Source organism: Sporobolomyces koalae (genome assembly GCF_050403365.1).
Source record: "Sporobolomyces koalae JCM15063 DNA, S_koalae_JCM15063T_v1_ctg2, whole genome shotgun sequence".
Classification (NCBI taxonomy): Eukaryota; Fungi; Basidiomycota; class Microbotryomycetes; order Sporidiobolales; family Sporidiobolaceae; genus Sporobolomyces; species Sporobolomyces koalae.
This window is the reverse complement of record NW_027481769.1, coordinates 311101-333012: the sequence shown is the minus strand read 5'-3', so window position 1 is coordinate 333012 and position 21912 is coordinate 311101. Positions and strand designations below refer to the sequence as shown.

The 21912-nt window shown below is 56.0% G+C and overlaps 9 protein-coding genes across 9 annotated transcripts; 5 read left to right on the top strand and 4 right to left on the bottom strand.

The window, feature by feature from the left end:
* Window positions 1-200: 200 nt before the first annotated feature.
* On the top strand, window positions 201-2526 carry DAL81 (Dal81p; the record flags this gene model as incomplete). Its single annotated transcript, XM_076675824.1, has 5 exons — window positions 201-394; window positions 465-1239; window positions 1300-1717; window positions 1781-1966; window positions 2024-2526. 5 exons carry the CDS (start codon window positions 201-203, stop codon window positions 2524-2526), a joined length of 2076 nt encoding a protein of 691 aa, XP_076536963.1.
* Window positions 2527-2872: 346 nt separating this feature from the next.
* On the top strand, window positions 2873-4868 carry JCM15063_005602 (uncharacterized protein; the record flags this gene model as incomplete). The annotated part of the gene is made up of 6 exons (XM_076675823.1): window positions 2873-3100; window positions 3174-3401; window positions 3471-3667; window positions 3735-3928; window positions 3997-4225; window positions 4298-4868. 6 exons carry the CDS (start codon window positions 2873-2875, stop codon window positions 4866-4868), a joined length of 1647 nt encoding a protein of 548 aa, XP_076536962.1.
* A 600-nt stretch (window positions 4869-5468) lies between these two features.
* On the bottom strand, window positions 5469-7698 carry JCM15063_005601 (uncharacterized protein; the record flags this gene model as incomplete). The annotated part of the gene is made up of 3 exons (XM_076675822.1): window positions 5469-5678; window positions 5765-7071; window positions 7140-7698. The coding sequence occupies 3 exons, from the start codon at window positions 7696-7698 to the stop codon at window positions 5469-5471; spliced, it is 2076 nt and encodes a 691-aa protein (XP_076536961.1).
* Window positions 7699-8408: 710 nt separating this feature from the next.
* CDC3 (septin CDC3) lies at window positions 8409-10367 on the bottom strand (the record flags this gene model as incomplete). Its single annotated transcript, XM_076675821.1, has 10 exons — window positions 8409-8441; window positions 8516-8756; window positions 8847-9115; window positions 9180-9396; window positions 9462-9596; window positions 9659-9740; window positions 9805-9960; window positions 10028-10072; window positions 10161-10217; window positions 10340-10367. 10 exons carry the CDS (start codon window positions 10365-10367, stop codon window positions 8409-8411), a joined length of 1263 nt encoding a protein of 420 aa, XP_076536960.1.
* Window positions 10368-10664: 297 nt separating this feature from the next.
* On the top strand, window positions 10665-11756 carry LEA1 (U2 snRNP complex subunit LEA1; the record flags this gene model as incomplete). The annotated part of the gene is made up of 5 exons (XM_076675820.1): window positions 10665-10672; window positions 10743-10816; window positions 10885-11504; window positions 11577-11614; window positions 11690-11756. 5 exons carry the CDS (start codon window positions 10665-10667, stop codon window positions 11754-11756), a joined length of 807 nt encoding a protein of 268 aa, XP_076536959.1.
* A 412-nt stretch (window positions 11757-12168) lies between these two features.
* JCM15063_005598 (peptidylprolyl isomerase) lies at window positions 12169-12938 on the top strand (the record flags this gene model as incomplete). Its single annotated transcript, XM_076675819.1, has 5 exons — window positions 12169-12205; window positions 12297-12355; window positions 12481-12611; window positions 12700-12813; window positions 12911-12938. The coding sequence occupies 5 exons, from the start codon at window positions 12169-12171 to the stop codon at window positions 12936-12938; spliced, it is 369 nt and encodes a 122-aa protein (XP_076536958.1).
* A 959-nt stretch (window positions 12939-13897) lies between these two features.
* Window positions 13898-17871, top strand: JCM15063_005597 (Zn(II)2Cys6 transcription factor domain-containing protein; the record flags this gene model as incomplete). Its single annotated transcript, XM_076675818.1, has 12 exons — window positions 13898-14412; window positions 14502-14600; window positions 14683-14741; window positions 14965-15413; window positions 15479-15680; window positions 15749-15882; window positions 15956-16196; window positions 16270-16618; window positions 16687-16699; window positions 16775-16929; window positions 17003-17106; window positions 17252-17871. 12 exons carry the CDS (start codon window positions 13898-13900, stop codon window positions 17869-17871), a joined length of 2940 nt encoding a protein of 979 aa, XP_076536957.1.
* A 731-nt stretch (window positions 17872-18602) lies between these two features.
* On the bottom strand, window positions 18603-19890 carry JCM15063_005596 (opsin family protein; the record flags this gene model as incomplete). Its single annotated transcript, XM_076675817.1, has 7 exons — window positions 18603-18692; window positions 18765-18869; window positions 18929-19129; window positions 19198-19242; window positions 19302-19410; window positions 19477-19769; window positions 19843-19890. 7 exons carry the CDS (start codon window positions 19888-19890, stop codon window positions 18603-18605), a joined length of 891 nt encoding a protein of 296 aa, XP_076536956.1.
* A 455-nt stretch (window positions 19891-20345) lies between these two features.
* JCM15063_005595 (alpha/beta hydrolase) lies at window positions 20346-21668 on the bottom strand (the record flags this gene model as incomplete). Its single annotated transcript, XM_076675816.1, has 3 exons — window positions 20346-21103; window positions 21168-21432; window positions 21507-21668. The coding sequence occupies 3 exons, from the start codon at window positions 21666-21668 to the stop codon at window positions 20346-20348; spliced, it is 1185 nt and encodes a 394-aa protein (XP_076536955.1).
* Window positions 21669-21912: the final 244 nt, after the last annotated feature.

Genomic DNA, 21912 nt, shown 5'->3' with positions numbered 1-21912 from the left:
CATGACTTGCCCGGCTGGCAGTTCGAGAACCGGCTATCAATACAGATCGGGACTATCTTTGCAGTCAGGAAGGACGATACAACAGTATCACGCTTGCTATCGCCCGCGCCGATTCGATTTGCTGTCTTCTGGCCAGATCATACTGGTCACTCAACTTCAGCCCTAGAGCTTCTCGGCAAGCTTCGGATCGATAGAAGCACATGGCCCAGCGTAGTCGCGATATCTCGCCAGGACTTGCGGTGGTAGGAGCAGATCCAGCAATGCCGGTTGTATCATCAGCGCCAGCTCCGGCAAGACCTCCTCGTTCAAAGAAGACCAGGCCGTGCGACAGGTGTCGACACCGCAAGAGTCGCTGTGCAATCGCTCGACTCGGCGAGCCCTGCTCGGAATGCGCGTAAGTGCTGTGGGTTGACACGAGGAACAATCATGTAGACGCTCAATAGGCAGCGGAGGGCGTTCTGTAGTCAGACTGGCAATCCCTGTACCTTCGACTTGCCTCCTCCAGCTCGACCGAAGAAAGAAGCAATTTCTGAGCCCTCGTACCTCGACGCACCCCCGCAACCCCTGCCTGATCCTCCCTCACAACCTGCGAGCTTGTCAGTCGAGCCCGGATCCTCGTTACACAGAGCTAAGCGACCTCGCTACGAGACCACACCCACTCGAGAGCCTAACGAGCCTGTCGCATTTTCGCTGGACGACTTGCCCTCCGATACTGAACCGTCGACCAGGACAGCAACCCTGACCGATGACCTCCTCACTCACAACACGATCGGTCCTCCTCAAAAGATGGTCTCTTCGCAGAGTCATACAACTTTCATCACCCTCAGTCGACGGCCACACTATCGACCGCCGACTGTGGATTCCGAGATCGCGCTTCTTTCCCAGATTCGCCCGTACCTGAAGTACGCCACATGCGACTGCAGCGAATCAGTTTACTTGAATCACTACTTTGCATTCGCATTCCCGACGTTTCCCGTCCTGGCGATCAGTGCAGGCACCACGGCCCTTGAGGCTTTCCGGACCTACGGACCCGGACTGCAGGCGCTCGTACTTGGCGAAGCGGCAGCGCACTATCCCGGTTACTATAATTTCGGCTGCGAAGTCAGGGACAAGGTGAAGACAGCCAAGATCGCGGATCGCATGCTCGATGCGCGAGCGAAGCTGTCGAGCATCTCGGCGGCTCTGCTCGAGATCAATATCAACCGAGATCCCCGAGGAGAGTTTCTCCTACTGTCCAAGGTAGGCACAAGCTCGGACCCGTGTCAATATCCCGAGCTCACCGTCACAGAACCGGCGCAGACTATCGCACATGCACAGCTACTCGGGCTTCACATCGACTGTTCGGGCTGGGCGATTCCTGAACGAGAAAAGGCTCTTCGTACAAGGCTCTGGTGGGCCCTGCGGACCCAAGATGCGTGGTCGTCCTTCCTCAATTCCCGACCCTCTCACATCCAGCCGAATAATACTTCAGTCCGCTTGCCCCCCTTCCCCGAGGACGATACTATCACTGATAGCTATCAGGGCGGGATCGCTTTCGGCTGCTCCATCCGACTCGGAGTGATTGTCGCCCGTCTGCAAGCAGAAGTCTCGACGCTTGATCGAGCGGACAGTCCGCTTAGGATCGAGTCGTGCGATTCGGCCGAGGACGATCTAGCCAAGATGAAGGGTGGTCTCCAATTCTGGTACGCGAAGATTGCGACACGTACTCCTGGAATGGGTGAGATGGTACCAACTCAACCGGCCAAATAGATTCCTCTGCTGATTCTTGACCTTGTGACAGATGCAGTACTCTTCCTCGTACTAGCCCTGCGCTGCATGGTCAGACGCATCGGTATCGAGCTTCGATTTGGTTTAGGCTCTCCCTTCGACCCCGACCAGTCGACGCTTTCAATCTTCGATGATCTTGTTAATCTCGTGGAAAGGCTCAGCACGACGACTTTCGACGCGAACCAGATCTTCCCGGGCTGTCAGTCTCTTTTCGAAGCCTTCCCTGACTATTGCCTGCTGACCGAGTGGTCTGCAGATTCCTCTCATGTCCTCTCTTCCGTCTTGTCCTCTCTCATCCGCCTCAGTCTCGCACAAACCGCATCGAACGCTGCGACAACATCGCCCGCTGATCCGGCTCAACCTTCGCCTCTAAACATGCTCTTCAGGCTGAGACAAGCTCTCGAGCGGCTCTCCTCCCATCACAAATTCCGCATCGTCGATTCAGCCATTCAGCGAGCAGAGAGCGTGAGTGTTCGGCTCGAACAAGCCATGCAGTCTGACGATCTCGGATTCGACCCTGTTATCTCAGCCCTCCGAGGACACGAACCCGAACCTCCAGCGACCAATGACGCCGATCTGTTCGGAAGTCTTGCTGCACTCGCTTCGCAGAGTCACCGGGTGGGACTCTCGGTGGTTTCTGCAGAGAACTTGGGCGACCTAGACCAGTGGCTTCGCGAAGGCGCCGGGATCGCCAACGCGTCTGAAGAGTCAGGTTACGAGCACTCGGACATGCCCTTTGACTGGTCCATGTTTCCATAACGTCTGCGCAATATAGCGGCATTCAGCTGTCGGCGTTCTGCCACAACACTGCATCTGCGCTTGAGCCCGGCGTTCTTGACCCGGGTAATGCGGTGCGAAACCCCCGCTCGGAGATCGGGTCAGATGGCACAACTCGACCGAAGCATTTCAGGTCCAATCTTGGCAAATGTCTTTGATCTTCGAGGCTCTCAATAGACTATCGGCGGTCGCGAGTTAGGCGAAAGCAGGTTATCGGCGCTTTCTCCTCCGCCGATAAGGCTCGGTTCGCCTTGTCGTCCATATGGTACTCGCCAGTGCGCCTTCCTCTCCTTTCCTGTCAACCGGTCATCCACAGCCGACTCTAACGATGACGTCTCTCCGCGCACAGCTCATCAACCGAACTCGGATTCCGCTCGAGACTTCGAATGTCACGGTCGGGCAAGACGGCTCGATCAGGGCGGACGAGACGGGGGATGGCGTCGAAATCACAGCGACAAAGGACATGCTTCCAGTACCGCGAGACTCGCCAATGCGTACGTGGGGGGTGATGTCGGTGCTCGGATTTTTCGTCGCAGAGGCATTCAGCATTTCGCAAGTGAGCAGCAGTTCTCCTCGCATGTTCTTAATCGGTTAATATCCTGGACACTGATTCGGATCGTATGATACAGTATCAAGTCGCGTCAACGAGTGTGAATGCCGGTCTTTCCCCTGCGTTGACTATCGTGGCCGTGCTCCTCGGACACTTCATCGTGGCGTCGGCAGCCTCGGTGACCGCATGGGTGGGTGCTAAGTGGGGCATCCCGTATCCAGCTTTCGCACGAACCGCCTTCGGTATCCGGGGAACGTATCTCGCGGTCGCGGTACGCGCTCTGGCAGCGATCGTGTGGTTTGGTACCGTTGAGTCGTGTTCTGTCAGCCCATCGACCATCGTAAGCAGCGGCTGAATCCACTTGCGAGATATCCAGCAAACGTACCAAGGCGGACAATGTGTACAAGTGATGCTTGCAGCAATTTGGCCGAGCTTCAAGACTTTCCCGAACCACCTGCCAGCAAGCGCGCACGTCACGTCAGCTCAGCTGCTCTGCTACTTCATCTTCTTCGTTGTTCAACTGCCAATCCTATGGATTCACATCTCCAAGCTGCGGTATCTTTTCATGGCAAAGTACGTCTCTGTTCCGTGCACTACACCGAATCAAGCTCAACTGACCATTGTCTTCTGTCTCGCACAGGATCATCCTCATGCCGATCTTTGGTATCGTTCTGTTCGGATGGTCTGTCGGAAGTGCGGGAGGATTCGGACCAACCTTTTCGAGACCGACCAAGATCCTCGACGGCAGGCCCGTTGCCGTGGTATTCTTCAGCGCCATGTCGAGCGCGATCGCACCGAAAGCCACCCTCGCTCTCAACATCTGCGACTTCACCCGTAAGCTGCTCTCCTCCCTCTGGTATGTACCCGTTCCGCACGGCAGCTGACCCGGCCTGCACGATCAGGTTACGCCAAATCGCCCAAGCATGTCGTTTGGGCGAATATGTTCTCCCTAACGATCCTCGTCACACTTGCGGCGATTCTTGGTGTCGTTGTCACCTCTGCCGCCGAGGTGATTTACGGTGTCAAGACGTGGAACCCGCTGCAGGTTTCCTCCTTGATGGGCAGCCGCGCCGCACAGTTCTTCTCTGCACTGATGTGGAGCTTGGCGGCATTGGTGACCAACATCTCTGCGTAAGTTGCTGTCGCCGAATACGCTTCTACCGCATACTCCCCAAGCTGACTCTAAACAATTTGGTAACGCAGCAATTCAACGGCTGTCGGCAACGACTTGATGGTCATTTTCCCCCGCTGGATCTCGATTCGTCGTGGTCAATATCTGTGCGCCCTCGTCGCCACCGCCGCGTGTCCGTGGATCATTCAATCCACGGCAAAGACCTTCACCAGCTTCCTCTCGGGATACTCCGTGTTCCTCGCGCCGGCCGGAGGCGTCCTCATGGCCGAAGTGCTCCTCGTCCGACGCCGTCAGATCGCTCTGCCCGACTTGTACTTGATGCACAACTCGGCGTACTGGTACTACCACGGCGTCAACTTGCGAGGTATTGCTGCCTTTGCCTTCGGCGTTGTTCCCACGCTCCCTGGGTTTATTCGCAACATCAACCCAAAGCTCGCGATTCCGACGGGCGCAACGTACGTCACGGCGGTTGTGTACCCCGTCGGTGTCGTTGTCGCCGCGTCGTCTTACTGGCTCCTGTCGACAGTCTTTCCGCCGGCTCCCCTGCCAACGTCGTACTCGACAAGCTCGTACACGACATCGATCGACGACGAAGACGTCAAGGAGAAAGACGTTGCCTCTTCCAGTATAGTCGCCGTGTAAGACTGTAGGTTCCTTGGTTTTAGTGCAGGACAGAGACTCTTCCTTCATGCCTTTCTATGTTTTTGGTATTCCCTACCCTGTTTTCCCCTTCCACGCGGTTGTCGAGTACAATGTTTGTAGTCTGTCATACAACTTAGAAATTCTCTTCAATGCGGCACCAGGTGTGATGCCCCTCTCTCTTCAACGATCGTTCGCGCGTGAATGGAGCACGGCCCAGAGGATTTGCGCAAACATTCCGTGATGCCTGAGCGCCGACGTCGAGCGCGCGCGGGGCTAGTCCGACTGTGACCAGATAATCAGAAGGTTCCATGTCCCCGCTGTACTTCTTCGCCAGGGATTTCGGCCCGACCCAACTGTGCGCAGCTCATTTTTGCGGCTCTCCTGTTTCCCTTGCAAGATTGAGCACGGAATCTCCATTTCTCAAAATGGGATGAAGCAGGATCCGTGACATTTGGCTGCTTTACATTGACGATTCTGACGTGTCCACAAGGAGTAGCCCTAGTTCTGTCCATTTATCCCAAGAAACTGCCGATCGAACGCTTCGAAAAGGCGGAAACTCGATGAGGACCAAAAAAAAAAAAAAAACGCAAAGGGGGTTCCTTAGTACCCACTTCCTCCTCCTGCGGCGACACCACCAATTTGCCAATCGTGAGGTCTCTCGCCATTCGCCAGTTTCGTACGTTCCTTGGCGACGTTGGCATCGTGACGAGCGGCACGAAGATCGTAATCGTACTTTCTCGTGATGAGCAACTTGGCAATGTGGTCGTCCAACTCGTTTGAACGAATCCGTGCGAGACGAGCTTGTTGGATCTGTTTTTTTTTTTTCCCGCAAAAACGAGGCTAATTTGTTAGTACTCTCTTGACCTTTCAATCAGGAAGCATACATTTCGACGCACCTCTTGTCCAAACTCGAACCCAGGAGACTGCATCATGGCGTTTGTGACCCCGTGCACCGTGACCAACATGCCTCCGACGCTCCTCGGCAAGTACCTTGCCAGAATCATCGTACGGCGTTTGAGCTCGATCTCTGCTTGTCGCGCTTCACGTTCTTTCGCGAGGGCCGCCGCTGACAAACTTGACTGCACAGACGCAGAAATGTCCGGGCCAGAAGACGTAGCTTGTGAAGCAGGAGGGGCTGATGGAGGTGGGAGCGCAGACGAGGAAGGAGGAGGAGGGGGAGGTGGACCTGGCGAAGCACCTCGGCTCGCCGGGGCAGATGTGACCCCTCGAGACGAGGTCGATTCGAGAAGTGGTGGCGCTGGAGATCGAGACGTCGAAAACGATGTATTCGAAGGCGCAGCTTCGGTACCGGGTTGAATCGAACGCCAAGCTTTCGGTCCAGTCGGAACTGACGAAGAAGAGGCACTAGGTCCGGTTGGCACGCGACTTGTCGATGTTGACGTCGAGGTTGACACAGGTCCGATTTTCTGGAACCCTGGTCGACTCGGTGCTGTGGGTGCACCAGCTCGAGACTCAGGCAAAGACCGCACATTCGTACTTGCGGCGGACGAGGGACCCCGGTTGCGAGGACCGGTCGGGATCGAGGCATCGAGGGCGGTCGGAGGCAATCGAGATGACGAAGGTCCCAATGCGGAGGATTCCCCTCGCGCACGTTTAGCGCCCGGAGGCGGGGATCTCGATCGGGATAGGGAGCGTCGACGAGGTGGAGGAGAGGGAGAGCGTCGTCTGGGCGGAGGAGGCGTCGAGGACCGTCGACGGAATGCACGAGGGGGCCCGGGAGAGAAGCTGCCCCGTCGTGGGCGAGGCGAGATCGATCTACGTCTCGGTGTTGGCGAACGTCTGCGACTCAGCGGTAACGGCGAAGGAGAGCGACGTCGTCGAGGCGGCATTCGCCGCGAACCGGTCGAGACGATCGAAGGAGAGCGAGAGAAGTTGCGCATCCGACGCGTGGCAGGATCGTCATCGTCTTCTCCTGGTAGTCGTCTCGCGCTAAACGGTACATGCGGTGGAGGCGGAGAACGGGTGGGAGATCGGCCTCGTCGGAAACCGCGCGGCGGTGGAGGGGATAACGAATCAAACCGGCGTCGCGGTGGAGATCGCGAGAATGACCGATCACGGGGTCTGATGTAACCACGAGGAGGCGGAGATCGAGAGCGTCTACGAAAGTCGGGAGAGAGCGGTCGAGGGTCGTACCGGCGGGGCGGCGGAGAGCGACTTCTCGACACGGGTCTTCGGGCAAAGGCTGCAAACCCAAGAAAAAGTCAGATCCCAGCGCGAGGAAACAGGGCAAGTACAGAGATCCGAACTGACGCGGAGGAGATCGCGAAATCGGCCTCCTGCCTGGATAACCTCCTCCTCCTCCTCGGTACCCTCCTGGACGGATTCCTCGTCGATACGCCGGAGGAGGACTCCTGCTGAAGCTCCTACTCCGACTCCTGAAATTGCGGTCGGGAGTAGGCGGACTGCGTGAAACCATTCTCCCTCTGCCTGGTGGTGGTCCTCCTCCTCCTGGCGGTCCTCTCCGATCATCGTACGGTCCATCGTACCTGCGAGCGTACGGCGGCGATCTGTCGAACCGATCAAAACTCGGACTCCTGCCTCTACGTCTCGGAGCAGACCCTGGCGGCACGGGTCCTGCAGGAGGTCGGACTGGGTTCCGTTTGATCGGCGGTGGAGGATCAACTTCCTCCTCCTCGCCTTCTTCACGATCTGGGTTACTTCGAGGTCCAGCCGGAGTGTCGACAGACTTGGCGGGTAGCCCGACAGGTTTCGAAGCGAGAACCGGCGAACGCGAGGGTGCAGATGCCGATTCGGGTCCACTAGACGATTGAGCGAGCACAGGTGGCTCAGCTTGATCCGCGGACGCCATTTTCCGAGGCGGAGTAGTGGTACTCTTGGTGAATCGCGCGCGCAATTGATTCAAACCCGACGCGCCTTGAGAGAGACTCGAAAGCTGGTGCAGCGTCCCTTGTCCACCGAGTATCACTGCTGGCCTGTCTGTAGGCTTATCCCGATCTCCGCGCACGTGTAGCCGGCCGTGTTGAGGAAAGAGTCGATAGACTTTGGAGACAAAGTCACGCGCGCGACGCGGACGACTGCCGCAATGCTCGGAAAATCAAACCTATTTTTTATCAGTCGGGAGAGCGGAGTCTGTCCACTTCGCGCAAACGGCAAGTCTCCATGTCTCGGTCACGAGGTTGTCCCAGAGAACGGAAGAAAGAGGAAAAAAAGGTGGGACAGCAAAGGCAATCACTACAAGGTTAGAAGAAAGAAAAAAAATGAGAGGTACGAAAAAGGAGAAAGGGGGGACTACGGACATCGGAGGAACTGAATCAGCGAGGAAAAGGGTAACCGACAAAGCGGTAACGACCTGAGCCGACAGGGAGCGAGAAAAAGGAAAGACAAGGTATAATCGGTTGGATGGCACGAGGGATTGAGATGGAAGTTTTGGACGGGGAATTGAGACAGAGGTAAAAGGCAAGGCAGCTTCGAAAAGGGGGACAGCGGGCGTAAGAGGGCGAGCGTAAACAGATGACAGCAGGTGAGAGGGGAAACGATAGCAAGGACGACCAACGACGTCTAGGTGCGAAGGAATCCCTTCTTCTTGGTCTGCTACAGATCGAATCACACAAACATCAGTCTCGACGGCACTTGGAAGGGAAGGGTAAAGGGGAAACGGTTTTTACCTTTTCAGGGGTCAAAGGTCGTCCCGATTCCAACCTCCTCTTCTTCTCCTCCAAATCGACCCGTTGTTTCTCGAGCGCTTCCTTCATCTCGCGATGCCTCGCGTACAACTCTTCCTCGGACTGTTTCAGTTTCGCTTCCTTCTCGTTCACTTTTTGTTGAAACACCATCTTCATCTCGGACTCCATCTTGGCCAGTTTCGATTCGTGTAGAGCACGCTCTTCGGCCATCTTGGCAGCCGGGCTAAGAAGGAGAGAGAAAAGTTTCAGCGACGAGGTCTGCTTGTCGAGAAAACGGTCACGGCTGGCGAAAGAGAGAGACAGAGAGACTGACTTGACTTCCTTGAACACCGAATGATCTTGCGCGACGCCCATACCCAACAATTTCTCACTTCGATAGTTCTCGTACAAAGTTCGGTTCGTGTGTTCCTTGAGTTCCTCCATGTGCGTGCGAATGAGCATCTGGCGCAGTTTGACGAAATCGCAGTGTTCCTCGTTGTCGACTTCGATCGTACCCCATGGGTACGCACGTCCTCGCACTTGGCGTCCATCCGGCGTCGCAACCACCGAATCGCTACCGACGACTGCAAACGGAATCTTGCGCTGCATAAAAGGAGGCCAGAAGGATGAGTATGTTGGGAAATGGAAAGGAAAGGCGGCAACTGACAATGATCTCTTCGTTCTCGGCAAGGGTCTCTTCGTCTTCTTGCTCGTATTGCGGGGCCTGGTAGATGTCGATGTGGTGGTGCGCAATGTCGCTCAGGATGCGCGCCTTGAACTGCAGCACCTCGTCGTCCGTCATCGTGTCGGATTTGGCGATGATCGGGATCAGGTTCACTTTGGTGTGCAACCGGCGCATGAACTCGATGTCGACAGGCTTGAGGCTGGCCATGCACGGAAAAGGATTAGTTTCGAGAGGGACAAAAGGATATCGAGCAAGGGCACGTACGAGTGACCGGTAGGCTCGATAAAGTACAAGCATGCGTGGATTCGATTGTCGACCATTTTTTGTCGATTCACGCGGTTCTCTTGCTCGAGGTAGGCGTCGAAGCGAGCTTCAATGTTGTCGAGGATTGGTTTCCAGCTGAGGGACGATGTCTGAAGTCAGGGATCCGTTCAGATACCGTCGGTCAGAAAAGAGCGAACCCATCCTCGTTGTTGACAAAGTCTCCGTAGCCGGGCGTGTCGACCACGGTCAATCGAAGCCGAACGCCACTCTCCTCGATATCTGTCAATGTCGAATTGAGGTTCAGGGACGCGAGCCACGGTTTTTGAAAGCGAGTGGAACGGACCAGCCGTGATGCTCTCGATCGCGACCGTCTTTGGCCTCTCGTGGTGGGGTGCGGGCACGTTCTTCTTGGCGTAGAGGGACGTGTTGAACAGCGTGTTGATCAAGGTCGACTTGCCGAGTCCGGATTCGCCGACGACCATGGCGGTGAAATGGAACCCTGCGGGCGAGTCGAGCGGTGAATTCCCAAGCGAAACCTTGGAATTGGACGGGGAGGAGAGGCTCACCTTTCCTGACACTTCTTCGGTGAAATTGATTCGGCAGGTTGGCGACTAAGAAGCGCAAACACACGGATCAGTCAACACGTGCTCGGGACGTGCGAGGGGGGCGAGGGGGAAGCGAGTGCGGGCATGGGCTTACATCCGACAAAGCCTCCTAGCTTTTTGCGGACGACGCTCGCATGGTCTTGATGGTCGACTGATGAAGGGTCGAGTCCAAACGAACAGGAGTCGATTGAAACGAAGGGGAGCGAGCGGATCACGGCGCGAGGTCAGCTCGGGAACAGGGTCAAGTCTGCCAGTCTGTCGAGCGATTCTCACCTGGGGACAGGGGCGCTTCCGTGGCCATGGTGGATACGCGAAGGGAGCTGGACTGGGCGGCGAGCGGGATCGAGGACTTGACACGACAGTCAGGTTGCAACCCGTGAGGACTCGGTGCGGATGCGGTTCTGTGCCGAACAAACAGGAGCTGGGACTGGCGGGCGAGCTGCGCAGAGGGCGAGTGACGCGATGAGAGCAGCAGGCGATGCGGCTCGTGGATGATGTGGAGGGGCGACTCACTCGCTGAGACTCGACTCTCGAGCGAATTGCGCGCACCGGTTCAGTCGCATTCACCCCGCGCTTCAGCTGTCTCTCGCGCGTCAAGATGGTCAGGTAAGCCCACAGCTCGTGCTCCGCGTCTCTCGCTCCGCTTGTGAACTGACCGTTTGCTCGCGTGTCTCAGGCTCGACGCGGATCTACTCGCCCGCACTCCTTCCTACCTGAACCCGCTGAATGACCGTGAACTGGACCTGCGAGGTGAGCAGATCTGGTCATGGCGCACGCACGACGCCGAGACTGACACTCGAGCGCCTCGTCCCGTAAAGGCCACAAGATCCCGGCCATCGAGAACCTCGGAGTGACCAAGGACCAGCTCGAGTCGCTCGACCTGACTGACAACGCCATCACGTCCGTGTCCAACTTCCCGCTCCTGCGGCGCCTCCATCAACTCCTGCTCGCGAACAACCCAGTCCGAACCATCTCGCCCTCGATCGCAACTTCGCTCCCAAACCTCACCTCCCTCATCCTGACCAACTCGGCCGTCCCGAAAGAGTCGCTCGCCCTCGTGGGCGACACCCTCTCCAAATGCCGCAAGCTCCAACACCTGAGTCTCAAGGGCAGCCCCGTCGCCCAGGCCGAGCACTACAAAGAGTGGATCGTGTTCAGCTGCAAGGCCCTCACGAGTCTCGACTTTGACCGCATCAAGCAAAAGGATCGAGAACACGCAAACGCGCTGTTCCTCACCGCCCAAGCTGAACCGACACCGCTGCATGAGCAGTTCCGCGCCGCCGTGTCAAAGGGTTCGACCGCACCCGCCCTCGCGTCCAAGACGTTCGAACCGGGAGTCGAACAAGCCGAGTCGAACGGCAACGCGGGCAGGCTGTTGAGCAAGGAGGAGAAGGAGCGAGTTCGGACTGCGATCGAGAAGGCCGAGAGTGTCGAAGAGGCGAGTCGCCCTCGCTCCTATCCTCGTGTCCAGATCGTTCACCTAATCTGTTTACTTGTGGAAACTTCACAGATCCGACGATTACAGAGGATGCTGGCGCAAGGGTTCATGCAAGTCTCTCTCGCATCCCGAGTCTCAGTTCCACGCGTTCCCTTTTTCTGACCCGTTTCCACTCGCTCGTACAGTCCGACAGAGAAGGATCTCAAGGACCTCGAAAAGTCGAAATCGGGTCGACCAAATGGCGAAGCATGAACCGTCGCCCTCCTTTTTCGCTCTCGTGTCACTCACGCGCACGACTTGGGGAACTGTGCTAAACGCTCGGAAACGGTTTAGGGTGGAGCGGGGTCAAGCCATGTATTTGTTCCTCCTTGTAGTATACCCCCCCTCTCAGCGCCCCTTCAAAAACGGGTCCCGATCCCGACCCCTCGACTCTGCTCTACCTTCTTCCCACGTTTCCACGTCTTGCCCTGCCAACAAGTTGCCAATTGCGCCATGTAGATTCGCTTGGTTGATGCTTTTGTAAAGGCGGCAAGAAGTAGTAGTCATCGCTGCTCAGAGGAGTTCGAGCTGGTGATAACCCCCTGTCTGCAAGCGACCCGTCTTCTTCCCCATCGCGCCCGCGTACTCGGTTCCTCTCCCCTCTCGGCCAACTTTCAACGACATCATGCCAGCAGCAAAAGGTGGAAAGGGCAAAGGCAAAGGTAAGTTTCCACCCTGCTTGGCTGATTAACGGCGACGCCCTGAAAGATCTCATCATACTCAAGGAACGGCGCGTCTTCTGAACGCGAATAGATTCGGCAGCGGACAAGAAGGGTGACAGCGGACAACTCAAAGTTGCCAACTCTCTCAAGGTACGCAGTAGTGTGACTACTTGCGAGCGAAGACGACTCGTCTCATCGTTGCGGATTCCTAACCCTCTCCTGCATTACACCTGTGCATTGTATACTCATGTACTTCCTCGCCAATGTATATTCAGCTGCGACACATCCTGTGCGAGAAGCAATCGAAATCGCTCGAGGCGTTGGAAAAGTTGCAATCGGGAGTCAGTTTCGACAAGGTCGCGACCGAATATTCTGAAGACAAAGCACGACAAGGTGGTTCGCTAGGGTATTACTTCTATCCTCTCTCTATCGAGTTGAAAGGATCTCGTTCTGATGGATGATTTGGTGCGAAATCTCGCATTTTCATTTTCCAGGTGGTTGATCCGGACCGCAATGGTTGGAGCGTTCCAAGAAGTGTGTTTCGACATTCCAGTATCGACCTGTCAGGCCCCTATCTATCGACAGATCAAGACCAAATTCGGATATCAGTACGTAACGAACCCTCTCTCGACTCGTCTTTTCATGCATTGTCATGGATTCCGAAGCGATAGTTGATTGACCCCCGCGGGTTATGGTCGTCTGCAGTATCGTCATGGTCGAGGATCGAAAGTAGGCTGAATTGCCTAGTCCGAAATCTGAAATCTCGCTCTATAACCCGAGGTCCAGGCTCGAATGAAGAAAATAAAAAAAGGAGGGGAAAGAGAAGAAGCGCTGGCTCGCTCTTCGTTCAGTCAAGGGCTAGTCTCAATATGCCAGAGACCCTCGTGTTTCATCAGGTCCAAATGGAAGGAGGAAACATGCTTCTACTGTAGTGAGGGTATCGTGTACACACGAGAGCACACAAGATCTACAATCAATAAGATTGTACCTATCAAGCCATTCACGAGAAGCCATTCACAAACGAGGAGAGAAAGCTGCATTCACGAATTGAGGTAAGAAAAGATCTGCACGTTCAAGCATACGTGCGCGCGAGAATAGAGTTTTGCGTTGTAAAGTACAGTATGTACACGAGCCTGGCTTCGAATATCCCTTCAGCTTCTGACTTGCAGGCCCTCGGCGTAGACTGTATTTCTAAGCATACAGTGCGCGACTCTTCCGGGCCGACGGTTTCAGTGCTCGTCGGAGAGATGTAAAAGCTCCGTGCCTGAGTCGAATTGCGGGAAAAGCAATTGCCTCATGAGCGAGTTCCGATGTTCCTCCCGTACGTATTGTACGGTAGCCTGTCACTGTCCAGCGTAGTCTTGTAGCTGTAGTGGTCTCATACACGGACGCGTGTACAGCGGTTATCCCTTCCTGCGATCTCTTGTGGTAGCCTCGCTGGCAGCGGCAGCGGCGGGCAACAACTATTTCAGAGTAGCACGACAGTTGAAGCTGCTCGGCTCGAGCTGATGCGCGAGAGATGCATTCCAGCCTGTGGTGGAGGAAGCGAGAGGGGAAGCGAAATGTTTTAGAAGGTAAATTGATTCGGTAACCCCTGTCGGATTTTGTGCCCCGCCAGCAGAAGGCGCTCGCGCCAGCTCGCTATTCTAAACAGCTCGAAATTGGCAGAGATATGTTCCTTGCCTCACGCCGATGAACCACGAGCACGACCCTGGCGACCCTCGCCAGCAGCCGCACACCGCTCGACGGGAGTCGTTCGCTCCTCCAGGTCTCTCGCCAGTGATCTCATTCCATCATCACCCAACTCCCGCAGGTTCAGCACCTTCCGGTCCATTTTCGCCGCACCTCGCTCACACACATCCAAACCATCACACATCTCGTGCGACGCCAGCTTTCGTTCCATACTCGCCCTTGGGCCCCGACGGTTCGGCTTCGAACCTTCCGACCCCTCCGCTCCCATCGTCGCATAACGGATCGTTTGGATTTGGCACAGGCTCGTCCTCGTCGGGCTACCCAATCCCCCCATCGACACCAGCCCACGAGCAGCTCATGACCAATATGTTTGGCGCTGCTTTGACCTCGCCCGGATTGCCCTCGTCGACTACGTTTGGGCACGATGCGCAACACGCTCAATCCGCACTCGACTCGAACGCAGGCAACCTCAATGGGTCCAAGGTCATCCAGAAAGCTGATCGCAGCTGCAAAAAGTGCGTGTTCTCTCGCAGATTGAGAACTCCGGGATCGTCACGAAAAGCTGATTGCCCGCCCGCTCCTCTGCCTCTTTTCTTCTTGACAGATGTCGCGAGCGTAGAGTGAGATGTGATAGGCAATATCCTGCATGCGCACGGTGCAAGAAGCGCAGAGAAGATTGCAGTTACGGGACAGGCGTGTTTGTGTGCGTTTCTCATTTCGCTTTTCGTCTCTCTCCCTCTCCCTCTCCAGCAGACAGTTCTGACCGATATTTTGTACGCTTTCAGTGAAACGGTCGAGGAAGGTTCCGACACGGCCAAGATTGCCGAGCTCGAATCAAAAGTTGGTGAGTTGATGCGCACGCAATGACTGGTACAGCGAGGCGAAGGCAAGATTGCCAAGAGATACGAGCGGGAACAGGGGGAAAATCGAGAAAACTCGAAACCGGAAATGAAGGAGAAAAAGAGAAAAAAACACGTCCTAAACCTCGCTTCCGCTCGTGCACCCTCGCGCACCGAGTTCGGACCCTCGCTGACCCTCGCTTCCGCATGTTCTCACTCGTGCTGTAGCGCACCTCGAGACGCAGCTCAAGAACGCGTCTATTCCATACTCGAAACCGTTGCCAGCGCAAGCTTTGCCTTCTCGGCCAAGCGCATCGCCCCCTGCCGCCCTACCTTCCCTTACTCGTGAAGGGCTCGCGGCCGTCGTTGCACACGCTGTCACTGCCGGACTCACGAACGAAGAGAGCAATGTCCTCGACGACCTTTTGAACGAGCAAGAGGCGCTCGCCGCGTACGCGAATCAGCAAGTACCGCAGCGAGGCTCGACGAGGGATACCACGATCACTTGCTTCCTGCTCGACGCGTCGACAAGCGCCTGTTGCTCCAAGCTGCCCGGACTGCACCTCCTTCGAGATCGGTTACCGTATTTCAAGGCGAACCTGCAGTCGCTCGAGCCGCCGCACCAGCTCGCGGTCATCTGTCTCTGCGCAATCGGCGTTCGAGTCCATGCGACACCGGTACGCTCATCCCACTCCTGGCTCAGCGCTAAGGACACGCGAGCTGACGTTCAGGAACGCGACAGAACCTCTTCGGCATACCGACAGTAACGCAAGCTGATGGCACACCCATTCATCGACTCTTCAGATCTGTTGGTGCCCGGCGAGAACGCATCTGTCATTCGTTGGCATTGCTCGCGATGGAAACCAGTTGGGACTTGGGGATCGTGCGGGAAAAGAGTTACGACAATCTCGATGCGCTAGTTGGACTTGTACAGTACCTAGTTCGTAAGTCATGCTAGCAATCTCTTGCTCTTCTCTGCGTACTCGCTCGCTGACTGACTTGCGCTGCATAGACGAGGAGGGGCGACCAGAAGACGCTCGGTTCTTTGTGCGCGAGCTTGTCGGAATGTATCTCGACCTTCGGCACGAGGAGTTGTCTGCCGGAACGCCGACAAAGCTGAACGAAGCCAATACAACTGCCGTCTTTGTGAGTCTTTTAGCATCGACCTTCTCAAACGACCGACGGCAAGCCAGCGATTTCTGACTCTGTGCTGTTACAGCTCGCCGACGGCGCCGTCTCGTCGGCATGTCAGAAGCCTAGCTTCATTAGCCCGGTAGATTTGCAGGACTACTTTGCCTCTGGCGGATTGAGGGTGCCAGACCTGGTCAACATGCAGCTCGGCGAATTGATCGAGGAGCAGCTCGGCGCGCCTCTCAACAGGCCCGCTATCCTGGGCATGCTCACTTCGCTCTGTCTCTACGTCTTCTCCTGTCACCGCGTCTTTGCGCAGGTCTCGAACCGTAAGCTGCGTTATGCTCCTCAATCCTGCTCAGTCGCTACCGATCCTGATCCTTTCTGCTGTCTTTGCTCTAGCGCGCCGCCCGAGCGGCAGTTCAATTCTGCCGTTCCTTCGCAATCTTTGGACCGTACTCGACCAGATTCACAACGCTGTCCAGCGTCTCCAGCAGTACCTCGTGCACCTCTCCTCGAACCCCTCGAACAGCGATGTCGACGGCGACGATCCTCAAGCCGTTGATCATGCCATCCTGCTCGCCGTGCGAGCTGACAACAGCCTCGTGGACCTCATCATGCTCATCCACGTGCACTTGACGGAGAAGTACAGCGCGAGCGTGTTTTGGCCTGAAAAGGACGGCGACGAGGAGCTCGAGCAAATGCGAACCGAGTCGAGCATGCGGGTGTACAAATGCTTGAAGCTCCTCGCGTAAGCTTCCGCTTCGGTCTTGTGCCTACGAGCTGTAGCTGAACTTGTTCTTGCGACCGTCTTTCTAGGTTTTATTGTCAAGTCCGCCTTCTATTCTTCACATTCGTCTAGCCATACCGATCAATGCTGATCAACCCCTCATATCCCCATACGCAGCTCTACCTCGCCTCGCAAGACAAGCACAACGTTTTCCATCTCATCCTGCGCCTTGAGGTCCTTCCGAACTGGACCGATCTCGTCGCGGCTCGGATCGGTTCCCCAGGCGGACCGATCTCGGAAGAGTTTGAAACCACGTCCGAGGAGCTCGAATGGTCAGTCTGAGTTGCCTTGGTCTACTCAAGCCTCTGCTGTCGTCAGGCCCACTGATCTGTGGCACGCATCCAGGTTCCGCTCCGCTCTCGAGCTTGCCTGCTACTACAGTACGCGAGCAAGTGCTCGGCTGGAAGCGCTCCAGGCGTCACTTCTATCGTCCTACCCTGCTGCTTCGCGTTCGTCTCCCGGATTTTGATTCTCTTTCCCCCCGTTTGAGTTCGAATATCGCCCTAAATCGACGCACCTTTTCTCTCCTGCATATCTCCTTGCCTCGCGCACTACCTGTCCGTTTGGCAATTCCCCTGTGGCTCGGCATGATAGCCTCAGTCTCTCTACCTCAATCGCTTTCTGCCGAGCATCGCCAGAGCTTGTCCGCCCTCCCTTCCGGTCGTAATTCCACGCAACAGCAACAGTCTCAGCCGCATGCGCAACAGCAGCAACCGCAACTTCATCTCCAGACGACAGCACTACCCGCAACAGTTGCTTTCGATACCCCCGCGTCGACTGCCTCGCCACTTTATACCTCTTCCACTTCGTTCGCTTCGGGACTCCCCTCGATTCAGCCCACCTCGCCTCCTGCGGCTCGTGGTCCTGCCCCTTCGCCCATGACGATTTTTGATAACCGCATACCTCAAGCTTCTTCTGCCTCGTCGAACCAGATGGTCGTTGGTGTCGATTTCGCCATGAACGACGATGCAAGCCAAATCAGTTCCCAAGAGCCTCCCTCTGGCGAGTTTGTAGCAGGTGGAGGAGGAACGATCGCCGCCGTTCGAGACGACGTGACTCGACTTGACGCCTCTGCCGATTCGTTACAGAACGCGTTCCGTTCGCGCGATTGGGGTGACCTCTCGTTGACTTCGGCGCTCGGATCGGGTTCGGACGGCAGTAGTGTCGATGGAGGAGAACTGTTCAAGTTTGCGGGCAAAAAGAGGCAAGCTTGAAGAGACGAAAAAGAATAAAATCGTCGCCAAACGGATTACCCGCATCCTTCAAACCCCAAGAACACAAACAGGCGGGACAGGATGGGGATGCGGAGAAACAGGCGTCTGAAGTGCACACCCTCTCTACGTACTTACTTTCGATCCCCACCTCCCTCTTTCCTTCTCGGCCATCTCTCGTTACCCCTTCTTTTTCTTCTCTCTCTCAAGGTCATACCAAGTCACGTTTCTCTCTGTGAAGGCGGTTCCATCTAGTCTTTCCGCTTACTTGAAATTAAAAACCCCGGTGTACGAGGGTCCCGTTGTTCTTCTTTCGTCTGAAAAAGGAGTGCAAACGAGCAATGTCATGATCAGTTGTGTCTCCTTCTCTCGCAGCCCCTCAAAGAGTGGCTTGTCGTATCTCTCACTATTCAAGTTGAGCACAGGCACTGAGACTATTTGTATTTCATTGCTGTTTGAGCTGTCGACAGAAAGAAAGAGCAGGCCTGAAAGGGGGTTATGAGCTAGTTTGCTTCCGATGGGGAGATCGAAGAACGTAAGTTGCAACAAGGGCAAGAGTGAAAACAGAAGGAACAGAGAAAAAATGGGAACAGTATGAACAGAAGTCAGAGAAGGGCGATCGCAGGTCGTCAAAGTACCGCTTCCAAACTGCCAACGCAGAGACGAAAGGGGAAAAGCTGAGTAGCTACAGGTGATTGAAGGAGGAGGAGGGGCGGGATTCAGTGCTGCATCGTTTACGATCGGCCGGCATTGTCGGTCGAGCCGTAGTTGGCGTCACGGTTGCCACCGAGGAGGCTAGCTCCGTCCGATCGCTTGCCCGAAGTCTGCAAGCACAAGCAACCTCTGTGTTAGCTTCATTGAGCTCGTACAGAGATGGAACCTGTACTCTGACTCACCCAGCCGAGACGGGACCAATCGAGCTTCTCGATGGCAAGAACGTGTACGAAGCAGTAGACAGGCTTGGCGAGGACATCAAGAACACCGTAGAAGTACATCTCGGACTATAGACGACCCGGTCAGTCAATCCGCCAACCTCAGGTAAGGGCAGTGAACAGCTCACGTTAGGGGTGATAGCGTTTGCGCCATCGGCAAGACCCCAAGCAATCGGGTAAAGGAGCCAGAGACCCGAAAGAATGACGGCCGAGGTGGTGAAGGCCTTCGAATATTCGGAACCGAGGCTCGAGACGGAAGCACGTGCGTGCACGAGGAGGATCCACCAGATACCGACGAGGGCGAAGCAGCCAAAGCCGAACCAGACCCACTATTGTGCCAGCAAAGAAGCGCGTCAGTCTCGATCGGACGGTTTTTGCGCACGGGCTCTTCTCTCACCTTGTAACCGGTGGGGACCAAGGCACCAATCAGACCAGTGACAATCTGTGCAAGGAGAATGTCAATGCTGAGCAAGCTGAAGGCAGATATATTATAAGACTTGCCATGGCAATGTCGAGGAAGATGAGGTTGAAAATCTTGGGGAGGGGGAGACCGGTAGCAAGCGCGAGCTCGAGAAGGAGGAGGGGAGTGGTGAAGGTCCAGTCGATGTATCTGTCGGCGTGGTAGAAGGTCAATTCCGACTCTTCCGAGATGCGAAAGTCGAGCTGCCAAGCTTACCGGGCATACCAGACAGAGCGGGTCGGGTGGAGGACGCCGGCCTTGACCCACTTCTTGCCGAGAGATCCACCCCTGATGTACTCGACCGGGACCGGGTACGATCCGTAGTCGGACGCCATGGCAAAGTAGGACATGCACGCGGTGAAGGTGATCGCCGCGGCGAGTTCGTGGAACGCGCGTTGACCGACAGGGCGACGGAGTCCGAGCAGGTACAGGCCGACGGACGACACTCCCATGATCACCATGACGACCCACAGGAATTTGTGCGAGGTGATATCAATGTTGGCAACGGGCTGCGCGCATCGCCGATTAACGTCATCGTTAGCTTCCACATGGCGTCGGTGCCTCCTGAAAAGGTCCACTCACGCCGTAGTAACCGCCGCCGGTGATCGGAGTAGTGACAGAGTCGAGCATGGCGTCGAGAGACTGAACGAAGCGGGTGGGAGCAGCGAGTGCGCAGAGGTGGGGAAAAAGCGGGACGAGAACGATCAGCGTCGAGCGGAGGAGCACCGCATCTCAGTGATACCGATGCGGAGCTGGGAGTAGCACAGTCAACTCACTGTAAGCTTCGAGGCGATGCTAAAAGTGGAGATGAAAGAGAGAGAGAGAGCGCCGAAATCGGATTTCGCGAAAAGCAACGTTCGTCACCAAAAAGCATCTCGATCGGTGATACAGACGTTTTTTCGTTTTCGGCCTGAGAACCCGCATGTCGCTCTTGGCAGACAAAGCGCGGTCGCAGCGCAGCAGCTTCACTTTTCCGCCTGTCACGGTCACCCACAATTAGAGTACGACGCTTTCGAATTGGCCAATTGGAACAATTCAGCACTACGAAGAAAGCTCAAGTCACTGCTTAATAGTGCGGACCCTGCCTAATCGCACGTTCCCTTCGCCTCGAGCTCGCTCAGGAAGCTGCGGATCTCGTCTCGCCATTTCCGCTCCATGAACGCCGTATCGTGCAATGAGCTCGGAATGTCCACCCATTTCGCCTTTTCGTTCCCTGACACCCCGTTCCGCTCGATCGCGGTCCTTCGGTATCCAAACATGGTCTTGACCCCATCATCCGGACCCGTCGGAATGATCTCGTCTCGACCCGACCGTATCCATAAAGTGGGAACGATCTCGCACTTAGGCTTGAGCTGAGGGTCCCGCGCAAGTTGTGCCAACCGTCCAATGGCATCCCACCGATCGAACGCCGCAAAGCCGAGGTAATGGTAGGGTAACCATTTCTGAGGGTACAAGGCTTTGACCATATATGGGATTGAAGGTAGAGGATTCTCGAGGATCAGACCCGAGATTCGAGGGTTCGAGGGAGCTCGTTGCTGCTCGTCGAGAGCCAAGATGCTCGCGGCGGCACCTCCGAGCGAGTGACCGTACAGGACGTACTTTGCAGAAGCACCATGACGCTTGTAGGCGTGTCGCCAGACGGATGCGTAATCAGCCAAAACACTCGCTTCTGTCGGAGTCGAGCGAGTCGAGAGCCAGAAAGATCGGGGAGCCATTGCGAGGATCGTGAGATTCTCGAGCGATAGCGAACCGGGCGCTGATCGAGCAGAAGTCGAGCGATGCAAGTCGGGTCTTAGGAGTTGACGGAAGAGGGGTATTCGGAGGAGTGGGGTGCCAGCATTGCCTGAGGAAGACGAGAAGGTGTATAAGGGAAAGAACCTATCATGAACATCAAGATAAAGTCGTACCCTGCAAGTAGATCACGACGATCTTGGGTTTCGAAACTGTCTCCGGCTTACTCCACGACAGCTCGATCCCTCTCAGCGAAGTCGGTAACCTCAGAACTCTTGTAGGTGTCGAAGACACGAGTTCGATCTCTGTCCAGTCCATGCCCACGAGCGAAGAGTCTCTCGCCGTTGTCCTCTCGCCGTCTTCGAGCGATTCGTTTCGGGTCCCAGGCGGTACCGAGGGAAGATAGATGATTTTGCGCTGGAATGCCACGAGCATTAGACACTGCTAATTCCGACAAGCGCTGATCAGGACAATGCAAGCCGCTCGAGGGACAGGCAATCGGAAAGCAGGTCGACCTTGTAGAACCATAGCGCAGCTGGTAGACCGACAACGACTTGCAGGATAAACAGGATTGGAACGCTGCCATCGACCGTACCGGCTAGCGGATCGTTCGATGGAGTCGGGAACGACAGGCCGAAGAGTTGAGAGGGTCGCGTGGCGCAGAAGCTTCTGCGCATGACTGATGCCGCCGAGCACCGCTTGAGAGACTTCACATGGCGCCTTGAGAGTCTCGTGAACATCGACTCGGCGATGTTGAGCGCATTAGGAGCGAGAGAGATCAAGCGCTAGAAGCGACAGGGGCTGAGGCTTCAAAGTCGGGACAACAGGTCGGATACTTGCCCCTCTGCTACTGTGGGCGAAAGTCTCGTACTCTCATACTGTGCCAAACCGTAAGAGCAGTCTGCGCAGACTCTGCGACGT